This window comes from Lathamus discolor, chromosome 3 (genome assembly GCF_037157495.1).
Source record: "Lathamus discolor isolate bLatDis1 chromosome 3, bLatDis1.hap1, whole genome shotgun sequence".
In the NCBI taxonomy this organism is placed as follows: Eukaryota; Metazoa; Chordata; class Aves; order Psittaciformes; family Psittacidae; genus Lathamus; species Lathamus discolor.
The window spans coordinates 29,003,402-29,020,852 of NC_088886.1; the positions used below are offsets into that span (position 1 = coordinate 29,003,402).

General features: G+C 57.5%; 1 protein-coding gene across 1 annotated transcript; it reads left to right on the forward strand.

The window, feature by feature from the left end:
- Positions 1 to 900: 900 nt before the first annotated feature.
- Positions 901 to 10,108, forward strand: PTMA (prothymosin alpha). Its single transcript, XM_065674357.1, is given in 7 exon segments — positions 901 to 933; positions 935 to 1,030; positions 1,033 to 1,110; positions 5,263 to 5,334; positions 6,023 to 6,116; positions 8,691 to 8,764; positions 9,163 to 10,108. Coding segments are annotated over 7 exon segments (495 nt in total). The 3' UTR covers positions 9,211 to 10,108.
- Positions 10,109 to 17,451: the final 7,343 nt, after the last annotated feature.

Here is a 17,451-nt window from a genome sequence, read left to right on the forward strand (position 1 = left end):
GGCTCTCGGCGCCATCTTGAGTGTGGCAGAGCCGTCTCGCTCGCGGTGTCGGTGCCCCCTTACCCCACTGACTGGGGGGGTGTGGGGTGGCCCCGGTGCCCGCGGGGGGAAGAGGGGTGAGTGTGTGGTGGTGTAACAAGAGGCTGCGGGGAAACTGGGTGCAAAAGGTGTGTGCTGGCGGTGGTGGATAGGGGCGGCGGGGTGGCCCGAGTGCGCTTTTATTAACTGCAAAATAAACGTACGGGTTGGAACCCCGCGTTTCCGAGCGGCGGCGGCCGGCAGCCCCTGCGAGCTCGGCTGGCCGCCTCCTCCCACCCTTCTCCCGCGGGCGGCTGTTGGGGTGAAACTTCCCTCGGCGCTGAAAACACGGCGCGGGTTGGAGACACACACAGAGACACGCACGGGTAACCCCCTCGGCGGCTACCGTTCGACGGTTCTACGGTACCACCCGCCCGCTCCGGCACTGCGGGGAGGCGGTGGGGGGCAGCACCGGTTCTCCCGCATTGTTATTATTAACTCCTATTATTTTCCTCCCCTCCGCGGGCGGGCGGGCGGGCGCGCCTCCCACCCCTCCGCGGGCATGCGGAGTGGCTGCGGCGGGGGACAGGGACACACACACACACACACACACGCCGGGGAGGATGAATTCCCTCCATGCCCGCCCGCCGCCTCACACGGCGGGGCGTGGCGGAGGCGGTGGGGGCGTGTCAGCGCGGAGGGGCGGGGATGGAGGGGGCGTGGCTCTCCCTCCCACCGACCCGCTCCTCAGCGCCATGCTGAGGCCGGACCCGAACTCATCGCCGCAGTGTCGTCGGGCGCCGGTTCCTGCCGCTTTAAGCGGCCTTGCCCATTGTTTGAGCCGCCGCCAATGGGAGCCGGCGGCCGCGGCGCGCGCGGCCAATGGGCGCGGCGCGGGGCAGCGCGCGCGCCGCCCCCCCCGTCTATAAGAGGGCCCGTGGAGCCGCGTGAGTCCCCACTGACTCGCGCAAAGCCATCTTGGCATTGTTCTGCCCGCGCCGCCGCCCGCGCCGCCACAGCCCCGCCACAGCCCCGCGCGCCCCCGCCATGTCCGACGCGGCCGTGGACACCAGCGCCGAGATCTCCGCCAAGGTGAGGCGCCCCCCCGCACACCCCCCCCCCGCGCCGCGTTACCGGCTGCGAAGGTTTTTCTTCCCCGAGCGTTTCTGGGTTTTTTTTTTTTTTTTTTCCTCCCGTGTTTAAATATTTTCCTTTTTTTAAATTGCCGTTTACGTCTCGCTTTCCCCCCAGCTCTTCTTCCTCCTTTCTTCCGTCCCCCGCCCCAGGTGGAAGTTCGCGGCGCGCTCCGCGCGGGGCCGCTTGCGCCGTTTCTTTGTCTAGAGCGTGCGGGAAACGTGCTCGCTGCCTTCGCCGCTGTCGCCCAGGCGCGCCCGGCTTCGCGGCCCGCTCCCTCCCACCTTCCCGAGGGCGGCCGCGGTGCCGTCCCGCCGCGATAGAGCTCGGGGAGTGCGTGTGTGTGCGGGTGGGTGGGGGGGCACGGCTGTGGCTCGGCACCCGTGTGCGGCGGGGGATGGCGGCGGCGCTCGTCTCATTCAATCCACTGCGGGAGCTTGACAGCCCCGTCAAACTTGGGTCCCTTTCGGCCCCGATCCCTGCGCGGGTGTGGGGGGAGTGCGCCGGAGGGACTGGGGGGGGAGGGGGAAGTGACTGCTGTAGAGTTGTTGCCGAAAATGGGGGTGGGGGGCGGTTGCTATTTTAGAGTTGCACCCGATTGATGCGGGGAGGTTAATCGTTGGGTCGCTGTTGCCCCCGGAGGGACGGGGAGCAGTCGCTATTTCGGAATTGCCCCCCCGGAAGAGGGGGGGGGGAAGGCAGTAGCTGTGTCGGAGCTGCCCCGGTTGGCTTGTGTGTGTGTTTGTTATTTCGGAGACCCCCCAGGGGCGGGGGGAAAGCAGGGGGCTGCACCGGTGCTGCCGGCGGTGGGGAGAGGGGTAGGGGGTGGTGGACAGTTGCTATTTTCGGAGCTGCCCCGGCGGGCGCAGCCCCCACGGCGCTAGGGGCTGAACTCCTCGCAGAGGGATAACTTTACGAGTCAGTGCTGGCGGTGATGGCGAGGGGTTACGGAGCGCTGGTGTCGGTCGGGAGAGGCTCTCCCCGGAGTCCCCGCTGCGGCTCCCGGCGCCCGCCTTTGTCTGCGAGCCGCCGCGGAGCGTCCCCCGGGGGCGCCGGTCTCCCAGGCGGGCTGCGTTCCCTTCGGGCCCCAGGCAGCGATGCGCTCCGTCGAGCCCCGGAGCCGCGGCCGGGAAAGTTGCTGGGGGACCTGACTCGGCCCGTGCGTGTGCGTGGGAAGACGGCGGGAGATAGGCTGGCTGTGCCCGGGGGCCTCCTGGCCCTGCGCCCCGTCCGGCACCGGGCCGTGCCGCTACCGGAGAAGCGGGGTTGGCGGAAAAAAACCCTCACGGTAGAGGATTTGCGAAAAACGCCAACAAAACGCCGTTTCTTACAGATTTCGATTTCACTTCTGTTTCCCGCTCCCGCAGCCGTACACTCTCCCCCCGTCCCCGCCTCCACTCCGGGACCGCGGCTCGGTCCTCGCTGCCTTCGGCTCCCCCGGAGCCGGGAAGCAGTGAGGCGGGTCGATCCCCATCCCTCCCGTGGGGAGCTGGGCCAAGTTTGCCGTTAACCTTCCCCTGCCCTTTACAGCGTGGGGGGGAAGGGGGCCTCGTCCCTAGCTCGCCCTCACAGGAGGGGTACGGGTACCCACGCTGCTGGGCGGGCGGAGGCGCGCAGAGCGGCAAGGTGACCCGCTTTCTCCCTACCGATACCGATGTCGGTGGGGAAGCGCGGAGGCACCGGGGCCGCTCGCCTCCGTCCCTCCTTGCCGTCCGGAGCCCTCCCGGGAGGCGGGGAAGGGGGTCCCGCCCCGCTCGGGCGGTGGCTCCGCTCCGAGCACCGCCCCCGTCCGCCGCCGGGCGCCCACCACGTGCGGCCCTGCCCGCGCCGCCCCCTGGGAGCGGGAGTCCGACGCCCCCGCCGGGACTACACTTCCCGTCATTCCGCGGGCGCCGGGCCGGCGCCCTGGCGGGCGGCCAATGAGAGGGGCGAGCAGAGTGGCGCGCGGTTTGAACGGCGGCCGGGCGCGTGGCAGCGCGAGGGAGCCCCCTGCCGGCGGGAGGCGCGAGCGGCAGCGGGTGCGCCGCCGTCCCCCGGGGCCGTGTGTGTGCCGGCGGTGGCAGCGGCACACCCCGGCCTTCCTGCCGGGACCCCGCCTCTGCCGCGGCGGCGCGGGGGCTGCCGGCCCTCGCGGCCCGGGAGCGGAGCAGGGGCAGGCCGCCCAGGCGGTCGGTGCGTGGCTGAACGAGACCTGTGGACAAACAGCTTCACCACAGCTGTAATTAGAGGCTCTGTCAAAGCAATGGAGCTGCAGCAGCACAGCCTTCTGTGTGGAGGCTGCTGCACACATCTGCCTCTTCGTGGGGGGCTGGACCAGGGGAGAGGGAGAAGCTGTGCCCCTCTCAGCAGCCCTGTTGCTAGCACGAACTTCATGACCTGGCGCCCTCATAGTCATTAAACTGAGAGTGTCTTCAGTGGAGCGGGAAAGGTCAGTGCTGGGGACTTGTTCAGCTGGTATCCCCCAGAATGAGCTGCTCCTTTGCTGGGAGAATTGCTTATGTCTTGTGAACAGAACCACCGGGCATAGTGAGATATGGAAACCGACTGCTTGCTTTGTGCTGCGTTTAAGTTGGGAAATGCTTTGTTGCCTTTATGCCCATGTGCCTCATGTGAGGCTGTGGCTGCAGAATGCAGCAGTGCAACAGTGCACGAGAAGTGACAGGGTTGTCATCAGTCTTCAGGAAACAGAGGAGCCACCGATGGTGTAAGACTGGGGTGGAACTGTGAAGGAAGTGGCCTGGGTTTTGAATGTGAGGAGGGAGCTTGGGTGTTTTGTTCTACTCCAGATTCCTGGGGTGCTGGTGCGATCAGGTGAGGCTTGATCAACAGGTGGAGTCACCCCAGAGCTTAGGGCGTCCTCAGTGTGCTGGCAGGCTGGGCACCACTGGCAACATCCTGTGTGCCCCTCTGGGTCTAGGTGGCTTAAATAACTCCTGCCTGTCCCACCTAAGCAGCCTGTTGAGTAGTAGAAACCCTCCCAAAGCAGACTGAGAGTCACACCAGCAGGGCCAGGGCTGTGCTGTTACCCACAGTGTTTCCACAAGGAAGTGACAGCGGCTTAGTAGCAGTGAAAGTGCCTGCAACACGGCAAGGCAGCCGGGAAGGGCGGGAGGGAGGGAGGGGGTCAAAGCTGCTCGTGCTGCAGCAGGGCAGCGAGGTGTGTTAAACAGCACGGTTGCTGCAGAAACAGGCTGTATGGCTAGCCTTGGGGAAGGGCCTCTCTGCTTTCCTTGGCTGAGGGAATGCTCCTTGTGCTGAAGGATCTCGCTCCAGCTGATGGAGGAACAGAAGGGGAGGAGGATGTGAGCAGAGATGCCAGTGTTAAATCCAAGTGTTCTTTATGCAGGAACATAAAGTTGGATCCTCTCAGCCTGTTTGCTGAGCGACTTGGCATGACATTTTGACAGTGATCAATAGCAAAAACACACAAGCTCTCCTCTCGCTTTGCTCACGGTGATTTGAACCAAACCAGCCAGGCACGGCTCATGGTTCAGTGTAAAAATAGACTTTTCCCCCCACCCCATCCTGTTACACTTACAGCTGCGAGCTGGATACTGGAGTCTCCTTTCTGCTGCCGCAAGGAAGACCAGGCGTGTAATATTTGCCGTCTGAATTTCCCCAGGCAAGGCAGAGACCGCAGTCTCAGATAATGAGTCCCTGGGATTTGTTCCCTCTGTGAGGGTACCAAGCAGCCGCCGACATCCGCAGCCCTAGGGCGGCTGAGCCTGTGTGTTGGAGGGGGCTACTGGCTCTCCGTGGCATGGCAGGAGCTTGCGTGGACTGTGTTAAGATGGGCAGTCAGCCAGCTCTGCTGCTGTTGAGCATATGCAGGTGGCCAGCGCTGTGTGTTTGGGAGCTCAGAGGTGAAACAGAGCTGTCTCCTTTTTAGATAGCTGCTTTGTGGCAAGGCTAACTTGGATTGAGATTCATCCCCACGCTCTTCTGTTCCCAAGGAAGAGTCAGAATGCAGTGACCAAATTGCGGAACAAATGGATGTGAAGAGAAACCAGCTCCTGCTCTCTTAGGGTGTTTTTCACACCTGGTCTGCAGCTTTTCTGACCCAGGCAGCTAGCATCAGAGTGACTTGTGTGCTTTTTCTGCTTCTTCCAGGATCTAAAAGAGAAGAAGGAAGTTGTTGAAGAAACAGAAAATGGCAGAGATGCACCGGCCAACGGCAATGCTGTGAGTATGGCTACAGTCTGCAGGGAAAGGCAGCCCTTGCACCAAGACGGTTTATTCTCCTTTCTCTTCTCGCTTTTTTTTTTCTGTGAGATTGTCCCCAGCCTTGCTGAGAGGGTGCCCTTCCAAATGGCAGCACTGTGCAGAGCCCTTGAGCATTTGGTGTTTCAGGGTCAACAGATACTGCTGAGCCTCCTGTGGGCAGTTCCTGTGTGCAGAAAGGAAGGACTGGGCTTGGATTCCCCTCCCCGACAGCTGGGTGAGGCCATGACCAGTGCCACCTCCTTCCTAGGCACTGGAACAGGAGAGCTAAAAAAGCCAACCCAGACCTGAGATTTACAGTGTTACAATTAGTTGAGTGGGGAAACATTGTGTACAAGTAAGGGGTTGGTTTCCTATTTTTAACATGCTGGGGAAATTCACTCTGCTACATTTTAGTGTGTTACAAGAGCCTTTGCTTGGCCTTGAAGCTGCAGCCCCAAGTTACTCTAGGCTTGATTCTTCGTACCTGGGCTATCTGCCTTATGTGGAGGCCGGCAGGCAGGAAGCGGGACGTGTGCCTGGGGCTCTGACGGGCTGGTGCTTTGCTTTAGGCAGGAAAGGTGGGGATGTGCACTTGTGCTGAACATCTCTTCCCCCTTCTCCCTTCCCCAGTGCATTTTTTTAAGTGATGTTTTGTCTTGCCAAGGAGAACGAGGAAAATGGAGAGCAGGAGGCTGACAACGAAGTAGATGAAGAGGAAGAAGAAGGTGGTGAGGAAGAGGACGAGGAGGAAGAGGGTGATGGTAACTTTTCTTTGTTCCCTGTGCCTCCATCGCACGCACGGCTGTGTCCTGCCCTGAACAGCCGACTCCCGGGAAGCAGAGGAGCCAAAAGCAGCATCTCCCCCTTGCGGCAGTAGCTGGGCTCACTCCTTCCTCGCTTCCGAACCACCAGTGTTGGGAGTGAAGTCAGTCTTGAATCCCTTCCAGCAGGTTGAGGGCAGATTCCTTCCTTCCTTCCTCCTCCAGCCAGACGGCACCGTACTGTGGCACTGAATTAAGCACATTAGCCCTTCTGTGCAAGTAGCTAAACCCTCCCCAAAACTCCTGTGATTGCAAAGGCTGCTGCACAAGCAGGTGCTGGCCAGTGGGATGGGGACAGCTGTGGTGGTTGTGTCTTGGTCCAGGCACAGAGGACAGATATCACCGTCCTTCTTCACAGAGCAGCTGCTGTGGAGTAACATGCTGAGGGGCTGATGTGATCTGCTCTCCCAGCCATTTCTTGGAGTGGATGCCATGTGAAAGCTGGTGGAGGAGCCTGTAGCTCTTCCCTCCCCCTTCAACAGGAGCTGATAGGCTTGCTTTGAACCTTTCCTGTCTCTGGTGTCCTGCATCTCCCTGCCCTCCCCTGCTTCCTGACCTGACCCAGCCTGAAAGTGGGTTTTGGCAGCAGCAACCTGAGATCCAGCAGTGATTTGCCGAATCGCTTCTCGCTCTCCCTGCTATTATTTATTTTTTTTCCCCCAAGATCTGCTTGGATGAATAATGTTTATTTTTATCACTTGCTAAGGCTGAGAGAAAACCGTTCTTGTGCCAAAATGAACTTGGGGCCCTTGATTAGCTAGTAGTGGGTTAATCCCCTGTAAATTTTCAGTCTATGTGCTGACCTACTAACCTTTTGATTAGTTTTAGAAGACAGGGACAGGGCTAGAAATGTAATGACTCTCAGGCCAGCACCTATTCAGACAGTGTAAGCAGAGAAAGCTGCTGCCTCTGAGGTAGCGCTCTGCTCTCAGCAGCCTTCTGTCTGCTGATTCACTAGGAAAAAAATGGGAGTTGTGGTTGGTCCTCTTCATACTTGGGATTTTAACCCTTGGGGACATAGCACAGTGCTGTCCTGAACCCATCTACCTCCATTCCTGCCCGGGGGGGGGGGTGGGGGAATACTTGCCTCTCCTTACCTCCCCTTGGACAGGAGGGAGGGTGTGCATGCCACAGGCGTGTGTGTGTGGGGTGGAAGTGTTGCTTGGATACTGCTGTGACAAGCCTGGGGAGCTTCAGTCCCGCGGTGCCGGGCCTGCTGTTCCCAGCACAGGCACAGTTTGGCACACAGTGCTTGGAGGTGTTAACACCTTGCTGGGATTCTGCATGGGCTCTTGTCTGTCTGTGCCTGCTGCCCTTGGGTGATCCCTGCCTGAGAGCTGCACCTGAGCAGCTGAATGCTGCAGGAAAGAGGCTTCAGGATAGTGAGTGCAGCTTGTATCAGGTTGTTGTGGTGTTTGGGTGTTTTTGTCCAACACTCGCAGCCAAACTCCATTCTGGAATTTGACAGCAGAGGGGAGCTTGAGGGTGTGTTTTTTCTCACCCTTGTCCCCATCCCATCTCATTATTTGCTTTGCTTAAAGCAGCTCAAAGAACTAAAAATGCTCCCAAGCAGCTTGGCACTGTCACCTGACCTGCCCACCGGCCCAGTGCATGTGATGGCTGCCGGGGTGTTGATCCATCGCTGGTAGCTAATCTTGGCCCTTCTCCCTGCATGGGCCATGCTGCCGCTGGGCACACGCCGGGGAGAGGAGAGGGGAAGGGAAGGGAGGATGGGCTGACCTTAATCCCCCCAGCTGTCTATACGTGTGGCTCGTGGCTCTGGTTTAAAGCCAGCTTACTGGCCTTGATGCTCTAAGTTTTAGTAGGGTCTCCTGTTACACAAGAGACTCATCTTGGCAGCCAAGAGGTTGTTGTTCCTCTGCAGCCTTTGGTCTTGCCCCCAACCCACCAAAACTGCACAAAGGTGATAGACTTGGTTGTTCTGATCCACTGGCCTATTTGAGCTCGAAGTGGGTCAAAGCCCAGAGCTCTGCTCATTCTCTTCTCTGGCTGCAAGATAAGTCGGTAACATTTGTCTGCTGTTCTGATAATTAGAAAGTGTTCTGACTCAGAACTAATGCGTTCTGGCTCTCTTAACTCATTAAAGATGGACTAATAGCTGCGAAGGGAAGCAGAAGTAATCTGGAGCAGTTGGGAGGAGCAGCCATTGGAAAGCATTTTATACTTTAGTGTGCATGTGTGATCTTGGTGCTTGTGGCAGGTGCTGGTTCTGCTGTCCCATTGCTTGCACTACAAGCACAGTGTGAGCCAGACTTGACACTGTCAATCCTTATTTCCCCTTGGGTGGGTCAAGTCAGTGGGGGGTGCCCTGAAATCCCCTGTGTCTTCAGGCTCTGCTGTCTGCGCCAGCTGGGAAGATGCAGTGCTGGGCATCACTGTGGGGTTGAGCCAGAATTAAACTCACTGGGAAGGTGTGTGGTCCTGTAACCTTCCAAGAGGAAGGTCTCAAGGGGGTCTTTCAAGAGGGTCTCATTCCTCCCTTTCTCCATACAGGTGAGGAAGAGGATGGTGATGAAGATGATGAAGCTGAGGGAGCCACAGGCAAACGGGCAGCTGAGGATGATGAGGTAGGAAAAGCACCTGGCTGCCTGGAGCCACCTGTGTCTTCAGAGGGTTTGAGGGGAGCTTCAGGCCAGGCTGGGCTATGGGGCTGTAGCACCCTGCCTGTGTGCTCCTGTGCCTCTCCGGGGATGTGGCCCAGTTCTGTTTATACACTGGCCTGCTTAGTGGGGGTGTCAGCTCTGGCTGGGGAGTCCCACGGTGCTCAGGGGCTCCTGAGCTGGCTGAGAAAGAGCATTTTGCACAAGGAAAGTACTCTTGCATTTCCCTGTCCCTGTGGTGGTGGGGGGGGACGGGACAGACGGACGGACCTGAAACCAGGCTGCCTACCCTGCTGTGGCTAACGCCAGAGGGCTCCCAGCCCCGCTCCCCTTCCCCTCTCCTGATGGCTTTGCTTTCCCTCCAGGATGACGACGTTGATCCCAAGAAGCAGAAAACCGATGAAGATGACTAGGCAGCAAATTTATTATTATTATTTTTTTTTTTTTTTAAATAAGGAGGAAAAACAAACCAACAAAAAAGGCCAGCGCATCCTCTTCACCCTTGGGACCCCCTTCCCTCCCGTTACAGCCCTTTTTCCCCTCCCCAACACACACACAGCCCTTCCTCCCCCCTCTGCCATGGTCATCCTCACCAAGTAGAGTGAACCCCAGCCCCAGCCCCCCGGCGCGGCGCTGCCACTCAATGACCATACGAAACGATTCGCCTGTTAGCGGGGAGAGACCCCCCCTTTCCCACAGACCCTCCCCCCAAGCACCAAAACTTCAAGGCCCTGCTTTCTTTCTTAAAAGTACTTTAAAGGAGAATTTGTTTGTATTTTTTATTTACATTTTATATTTTTGTACATATTGTTAGGAGGTCCGCCATTTTTAAGTGATCTCGGATTGACCAAAAGGGGGGCTTTGAAGTGTATATCTCTCTTGTTACCTATCTCTGACTTTACTTGTGGTGTGACCAGGCCCAAACCATTATCTCAAAGGAGAATAAAACAAAACCTTGTAAAAAAAAAAAAAATTAAAAAAGAAACAAAAATGCAAAAAAAAAAAATTTACAATCTTATCTGAGCATTCCAGTAACTTTTTTTGTGTATTGTACTTTAGCTGTACCATAGATCGTGGTTTGTATGAGGTGGCAAGGCCAAAGATAAAAAGATGTTTTGTTTTGGGTTTTTTTGTTTGTTTGTTTTGGTTTTTTCTTCTTTTTTTGGTTTTTTTTTTTTTCTGTCTATGAAGTTGCTGATTTTTTTTGTTCTTTTGGTTTGGTTTGGTTTTTTTTGGCCTGTTTGATGTATGTGTGAAACAATGTTGTCCAACAATAAACCGGAATTTTATTTTGCTGAGTTGTCCTAACAAGGCTGCCTCCCAACTGCTGCTTTTTGTTTTAGTTTTCATTTGGTTTTGGTTTTTCTTTCTTTCTTGCCTTCCTTCCTTTCTTTGCTTTGGACTCGGGCTGAGAAGTTAGGGTTGAGCAAGAGTAGAGGGGTGCAGAGTACTGATGGGGTGGGTCTGGGGGCTCTGGGCCCAGCCGGTGTCTGCAGCACAGGGCTGTGCTATCCTTGGGGCAATGTGTTCTCTGTGGGGTGCTGCAGCTGTGCCGCAGCATGACCTCTGCATGCTCCTGAAGGGTCTGGCTGGGCTTGGGGAGTGGCAGGGACACGTCAGGCCAGGAAACCACTGCAGATGCAGGGTCTGTAAAGGTGAGCTGGGGTGTGTGGGTATGTGATGCTCAGTAATCCTGCTGTCCATCTACAGCTGGACTTGGGGATTGTGCTGGGCTGGAGCAGTGGGCACAAGAAACCCATCCCCAAAATCTTTCTCTTCAGTGTCTGCTGTGGGTGAGTTAAGTTCTAGTTGTATAGTGGGTGATACTGGGAAGACCCTGTGAGAGTGGTCAAGTGTTGGATCAGACTGCCTTATCCTTGGGAGTGTTCAGGGCCAGACTGATGGTGCTTTGAGCCACTGGTTTAGTGGAAGGTGTCCCTGCCCATGGCAGGGGTTGGAACTGCATGATCCTTAAGGTCCCTTCCAACTCGTTCTATGAAATGCCTCCCCTTCTAGGCTGTGTGAGGCAGCACAGGCTTGTTTACGGCATCATTGGCAGCAGGCTAGGATGCATGCTGGAGGAGGCAGCATTCAGGAGGGATTGAATTCAGCCAGAGCTGGCCCCTGAGGGCTGTTCCAGCCTGCGCTGGCTGCCCAGCTATATCTGGGGTGCCAAGTTAGCAGAGGTTTGGTGGTGGGATCCTGGGAGGCAGGCTGGGATTTGTCTGCTTTAACTAAACCAGAAGTGCTGTGACTTCACCTAGACTGCTGCTGCTTAGCTCCTAATACTCCCTCAACTCATCATTCCTCTCTCTACGGCGCTGGAGCTCTGAAAAGCTCAGCTGGCTCTGCCAGGTATGTGGAGGCTGTTGGCATGGAACTTGGCTTGTATTTGTGCCTCCCAGACCCTCACCCCGGTGACTGCCCTTGTCCTGCTGACCTGGGTTTGTGCCAAAGCCTTGCTAGATGCTCTTACTTCCTTCTCTCACGGTGCAGTTCCTGGCAGTTAACATTAAGATGCTGGGGGGTGAGTTTTATTTTACTTAAAGAAGAAACCCTTCAAAACCCCCAAGAGGAATTGCTGTGAATTCAAGTGTGCTGGTCACAGTTCCTCCTGATCCCCAGCGGCAGCCAGGTCACTTGCTCTCTATTTGCACCGATGGCAAGCAAGCTCAAAAACTCACTCTTTGTCCCTAATTATCCAACTAATCGTGGTGCTAGCTGATAGCTTATCAGATTTACTGCCTCAATTCATGGGCAGTGTCCAGCCCTGCCTGTCACGTGCCTGGGTGATGGGATGCTCTTAGCACTCTGGAGGCCAGTGCTAGGTTTAATTAGCAGGTGCTCTGATGTCCCTGATGGGATGTGACAACACAAGAGCAGCAAACAGCGCTGCTGAGTGTTGCCATACTGCTGGGTGCTGCTTTGTTGTGCAGCGCCGGGAGCATGGCTGCGTGGTGCATGGCTTGTGCACCATGAGGGGCTCCAGTGATGTGCGATTTGAGGTGGTGCTCACAGATTTGTGAGGCAAATTATTCAAATCAGTTTCTGCAGCTGAGGAGCTGGTGAGGACCGGCTCTGTGTCACCAACACATGGGGACCCTGCGCACACAGCTGGCGGGGAGGCCGCTGTGCGGGGTGGTGTTTGGGGGACCCGTGGCCTTACTGGCCTGCACTGCAGAGCAGGACCTGACCTACAGCCTGCAGCCTCCCAAAACCTGGGGTCTTGGGTAGTAGGGTCCTCTTGGGTCTAGCATGTTGGTAAAACCCGTGGCTGCCTGCAGCCTTGCAGCCAGCCAGACTGGCAGTGGGTAGAGCATGGCGCAGTGGGGGGTGAGGCAAGAGCAGGCTGGGGAGTCTGCCAGCTCCACGGCTCCTGGTCCTTGCCATGAGCCCCATGACCACTGCTGATGGAGAGGGCAAGGCTGGCTCCCTCGCCTCCAGCTGTGCAGGGCAGCCCTGGTGTTTCTGTAGCCTGTCTTTATCCCACTGTGGCTGGGTGTCAGGGGGGTCTGGCAGCCCTCTGGATGTGCCTCTGTGTCTTCAGTGCAGAGGGCAGAAGCTCCCCGGCTGCAGAGCAGAGAAGGGGGGCAGGCTGGTCCCAGCACTGCAGACTGACACTGGGTGCAGCTCAGTGCATGGGCCGCTGCAGGAACCCCTCAGCCCCACTGCTTGGTCATCAAATCCCAGCCAATCCCTGCACTCCAGCACAGCCTAGCAGCCAATCCCATGCTGCCACCTGTTCATCCCTTCGCCCCCACACTTCCCTCCCCCCCTCATGCTGTCTCCACCAACCACAGTCAAGCAGTGCCAAGGCCTGACCAATCCCAGCCTGCCACCTGGCTTTTCCCCTCAGCCAACCATGTGCCTCCACATGTGTTTGCTGCTGCCTCACCCTTCACAGCAGCAGCTCACCAATCGCAGTGTGAGGGAGACTGCACTGAGCCAATCTGGAGCTGCCACCTGTAAGCTGTGCCAGCCAATTGGGGACAGCCACACCCTCCAAGGGGTATAAAGGTCCCTCAGTGGTTGGACTCTGCCTGTGTTTGAGGCTGTTATTAGGTGGAGGAGTGATCTGTCTTTGAAAGCTTCCTGCTTATGAGGCCCTAGAGGGGCTTGAAGGTGGCTCTGCATCTAATTTGATGATGCTTGATGCCACATGGGGGATTCCAAAATGCTGCAGGGATTGCTTGCCTGGATGATGTCTTGGGCTGTAACTAGGAGCAGGTACCCCTGCACAGGGGAAGGCTTGTGGGAGCTGTTCCTACTGAAGATATCCCTGAGGATCTTAGAAATGGCCTTCCTGGTGAGCCAGCCTTATGGTGGAGGCTGCCTGCTGGGACCTGGGGGGTGCCACCTACCTCTGGTGTGCAGAACACGATCTCCTCCGCTGCCTGGTGACCACAGTCAGGCTCTGCGGGGTGCTGAAGCCATGGGACTGGAGGTGAAGAGTATATGGCCACTGTGTGCCTTTAGGCCTGGTTTTGTGATGCTGGGTCCTTGACCTAGAGCTTCACAGGTTGTATGTTCAGTTGTAACCTGTGGAGCAGAAAAACTTCTTGTGCTGTCCTTTGCCTGCAGATGTGACCTGTGCGTCATGGGTGGTTGGAATCCTCGTTGGACTGCTGATGACACTGGTCCTGGAGACCATGGACAAGAATGACTGAAGCTGTTCTGAGGTGTGCTAGCTGGCTGCTGAGCACTGAAGATAGCCCAAGTAGCTCCCAAATGTAGCTGTCAGGAGAGCTGTAGGGTGGCTCATACAAGCCTGGAAGGACTTAGGCTGTGTCATGTGTAGAGATGACTACTTTGATCAAGGGCAGCCCTTCCCAAGGACTCTGCTGTGGCTGGTCCTTTAATGGAGCAACAATGTCTGGTGTGTGTCCAGGTGCATTGAGAGAGCATCCATGTGGTTGGCCCAAAATATGATGCACGAGCAGAGCTGTACAAAGAAAGATCATAGCCAGTGTAACCAGTAGGGCTGAGCTCATGCCCTGCAGGCAACTGGACTGGGTCTGGACCTATCTTCAGTTCTGACCTCCTGCCCATATTAGGTTAGGGCCTGTTTCATCAGCTCAAGCTTGTAACTGCACCAGCTGTAGCTTTGTTAGCCTCATCCAAAACTCTTCTTGAGTTGCATCTTGACAACTTTCATGAAATTTGGAGCACCTTGAGGGCTTGGTGGAGAACTTGTCTGTAGGGAATGCAGGACCTGGACTCCAAATTAGACATGGCCAGGGTTACTAGTGCAGTTTGTGTCTGAGCAAATCATTGGCATCTACTTAAGAGTCTAATGAGTGAAACTGCCTTCCAGGCACAAATCCTCAAGATCACAAACACAGAAGTGCTTCTGGGGCATAGCTCTTGAAAATAAACATGAAGAGCTGTTCCTCTGGCAGAGCAATTGCCACCAGGCTCAGGGTGTGAGGTGTCCCAGGGAAGAAGACGCCTCAGGAGCAGGCTGGAGAAGCACAGGGCCATTGATCAATCTTGTCGCATCCCACATAGCAGCAGGAAAGCCCAGCCCATACTGAAGAGTAGATGTGGGAGATCTAATTCCTGCCCTGTCCCTGGCTGCCATGTCCGCCTCAGTGAGCCAGGGCAGCTCTGGTACTTTAACTGACTTGGCAGTTGGAAAAAAACTGGCAGTCCCCAGCCCAGTGGAGGTCCTCAAGCTCTGAAACCCAGCTGGATGCTAACACCTGCTGCCAGATCCCACTGGGACCACCACCCCAGTTCTTCTGTGCTCTGGGGTGGGAGCCTCCAAAGGGGGAGCAGGGCTGGGTTGCCAGTGACTCCTACACAGACACTGGGAATCCTCCATCGTCCCCTGTGCCAATGGCTGCTCCATCTTGTCTGGCTGAGCTGACCCTCTCCAAAGTCGGAAGAGCAGGAAAAGGAACCGCGGGGGACCCTCAGCTTGCAGACGCCAAGGAGGGCCATGGCTTCTGTTCACGGCCTGGTGGGAGGGGTGCGGTGCAGCCAGTGGCAGTGGGCTTGGAGGCCAGGAACAGACCTGGGAGGAAGCAGTGAGTGCTGTGCTTCAGATCAGCGCGTGGATCTGGAGAAGCTCTTGCACCTCTTTTGTAGGAAAGCACAATGCAAAGGAGACAGCTGGGCGGTGAGAAAGTCCAACCCAATTAGCCCTTAGAGAATCCACAGGGATGGGGACCTCAGGCTGTAAATCCAGGGGAATGGGGTATTTGCATGTGTCCTTTCGCACCCAGGAGGGAGGCCTGAAGCTGAGGGGCTCTGCCTCTCCCTGCATACCAGTTGGGTGTTAGGTGGGGATGTGGGTCCTCCAGCTCCCTTTGGGCATGCGGAGCTCCAAGCTCTGTATGCACCAATCTCTCCTTTGGTGCAGGCAGAGCAGGCTTCTGGCCCTGGTCTTTCAGGGAGCTGGAAACCAGCACCCATCTTTCATGACTTAGGGCAGGAGGTGCAAGGGGTGATGCAGCTTGTGTACAGAGCTGGAGGCCTGGGTGCTCAGTTGGTGTGAGACCTGTGGGCACTGCTGAGGGGGACATCCCACAGCAAGTATGAGCCCTCGCCTCTGCGGCAAGCAGCCGAGGCACTGCCAGACCCTGGGTCCACAGGCAGAGAAGGGATGTGACTCCAGACTGCCTGGCGGGCAGTGTGGTCCTGTGTGGGTCTGGGGAGCCTGTGGAGGCTGCCCAGGGTTTGCTACACCACCAAGTGTGACCCCAAAGGCACCATGAGGCCCTGGAGTGGCCCCCAGCTGCTGTGGGGTTCAGAGCCAGCAGCCTCGAGCCCTGGCGAGTCAAACCACAGCCACTGTAGGAGCACATCCCCTCCCAGCCCTGCTTATCCCCTAAGGTGAGGATGCTGTTTCCCTGGGGACAACTCTCAAGGCAAAGGGGGGTCTCTAGGATGGGGACCTCCCCGGGGCAGGGGTGAGCAGCAGGCAGGAGCAGGGAGCACAACTGCGATGGAAAGGGGTGAGCAAGAAGCACCTACTGGAGCTGCTGCACCATGGGGGGGGGGGGGGGGGTGCTGTGGGGCACCCCACAGTGCAGGCTGGTCCCAGCAAAGGCTGGCGCCTACATTCAGCTGTGGGAGCCCCATAGTGCTGCTAGCTGTGGCCTTGGGCTCTCAAGGCTTCTTGAAGTAGGGACAAAAGGCAGGAGCAAGGCATGGGGGTGTCAGTCTGGTGGGAGATGCTGGCACATCTCACCCTGGCCCTTTGTGCCTGTCAGTAACCCTGAGGCTCTGGGCTGGCAGAGGGTTCGGTGTATCTGGTCCAGTAGAAGGGCTACTCTCCTGGGACAGAGCCGTGCCACCGCATGTCCCATCCCGGCTGGCCCCCCGCGGGCCTGCCATGGGCTGATCGGCCAGAGCTGCCCCTCCGTGGCTCCCTTGAGGTCGCGGCTGACGCGGTGGCCTAAAGCCAGAGTCCTTCCCGCTCAGCCGCCGGCTCTGTGCTAGCGCTGCGCGGTCCAGGCCATACCGCTGTATTGCAGCACCATCTAGTGCTGTGGGATGGGGAAGCCCAGCACCCCAACACCCGACCCGAGAGCTATGGCAGCACCGTGGGGACAGGGCAAGGCCAACCTGCCAGGAGACCAAAACACGCTGTTGGTGAGGTCGGTGTGTCTGGGGCAGCCAGAACTCTCCTCCGTTTTCCCCTGCCCTGCTCTATGGTAGGGAATTTCCTGTGAGGATCCCAGGAAGCATCAAGAGGTGCAGATGTTCCTGGTTCCTGAGCCTAATGTATCGGGCCTCGGCTGTTGGTTTTGCCACTTCCTCCAATGGATATAAGGCCTCTGCCCTCTCCTCATTTCACTTTTGCTTCTCTATTAGCTGGATGACCCCAGCTCTGTAAGTCCCTCATTGTCAAAGTCTTCATTCTCATAGCACCTCCCACAGTTTCCTGGTGCCCGTCTTCTGTAGCTGGTGTGAGTGTCACCCCTTCCCACAGCTTGTCACTGTTCCCCTTTTACACACCTGAGGCAATGCCAACCCTTTCCAGCCTGGCTTTTGGGACACCTGGAGAGCTTTCTGCAGCACAGTCCTACTGTGCTCTCCTTCCCTGCCTCTGCATCCCGGCTCATCTCCTCCCAGCTCTTCACCTCCCCCACATGCCTGCCACACTCCCTACCTTGCCTGGCACTGGGAGAGCAGGCTGGGGTTTGACACAGATCTGGGTACCATAAGAATGGGAAGCTCTGCAAGAGGGGCTGTGGCGATGGCTTGCCCCACTGCCCTCCCGCAATGGGGGGTACTGGTGGGGAGCACTGGTGTGGATGTCGGATGTGCAGTGGAGTGAGGTGAGTGCTGAGTCCCAGTAGAGGTTGCACCCAGATCCCATAGCACCAATGGGCTGGTGGCCCGAGGCTCCCTAGGGCAGGAGGAGTTTGGCACCTTTGGCTGAACAGGGGCCCTTTGGCAGCCTCTGCCCTGGCTGCCCTCCTGCCTTTGAGGATGGCAGGAGCTGTGCCCAAGTGACCTGGCAGCCCTGAAGTCCCTTTGCCCAAGCAGTTCGATGCCTGGCTGCCCTGTCCTAGTGATCCAAGAGCAGGAGCTGTGCCCCTCAAAAGGGGCAGAGAGACTTGAATCTTCCCAGCCCTCCTGTTGCCCTCCCGGTGCTGGGGCAGGATGGAGCTGGGTGAGTTGGAACAGGGCGGTGCTGGCCC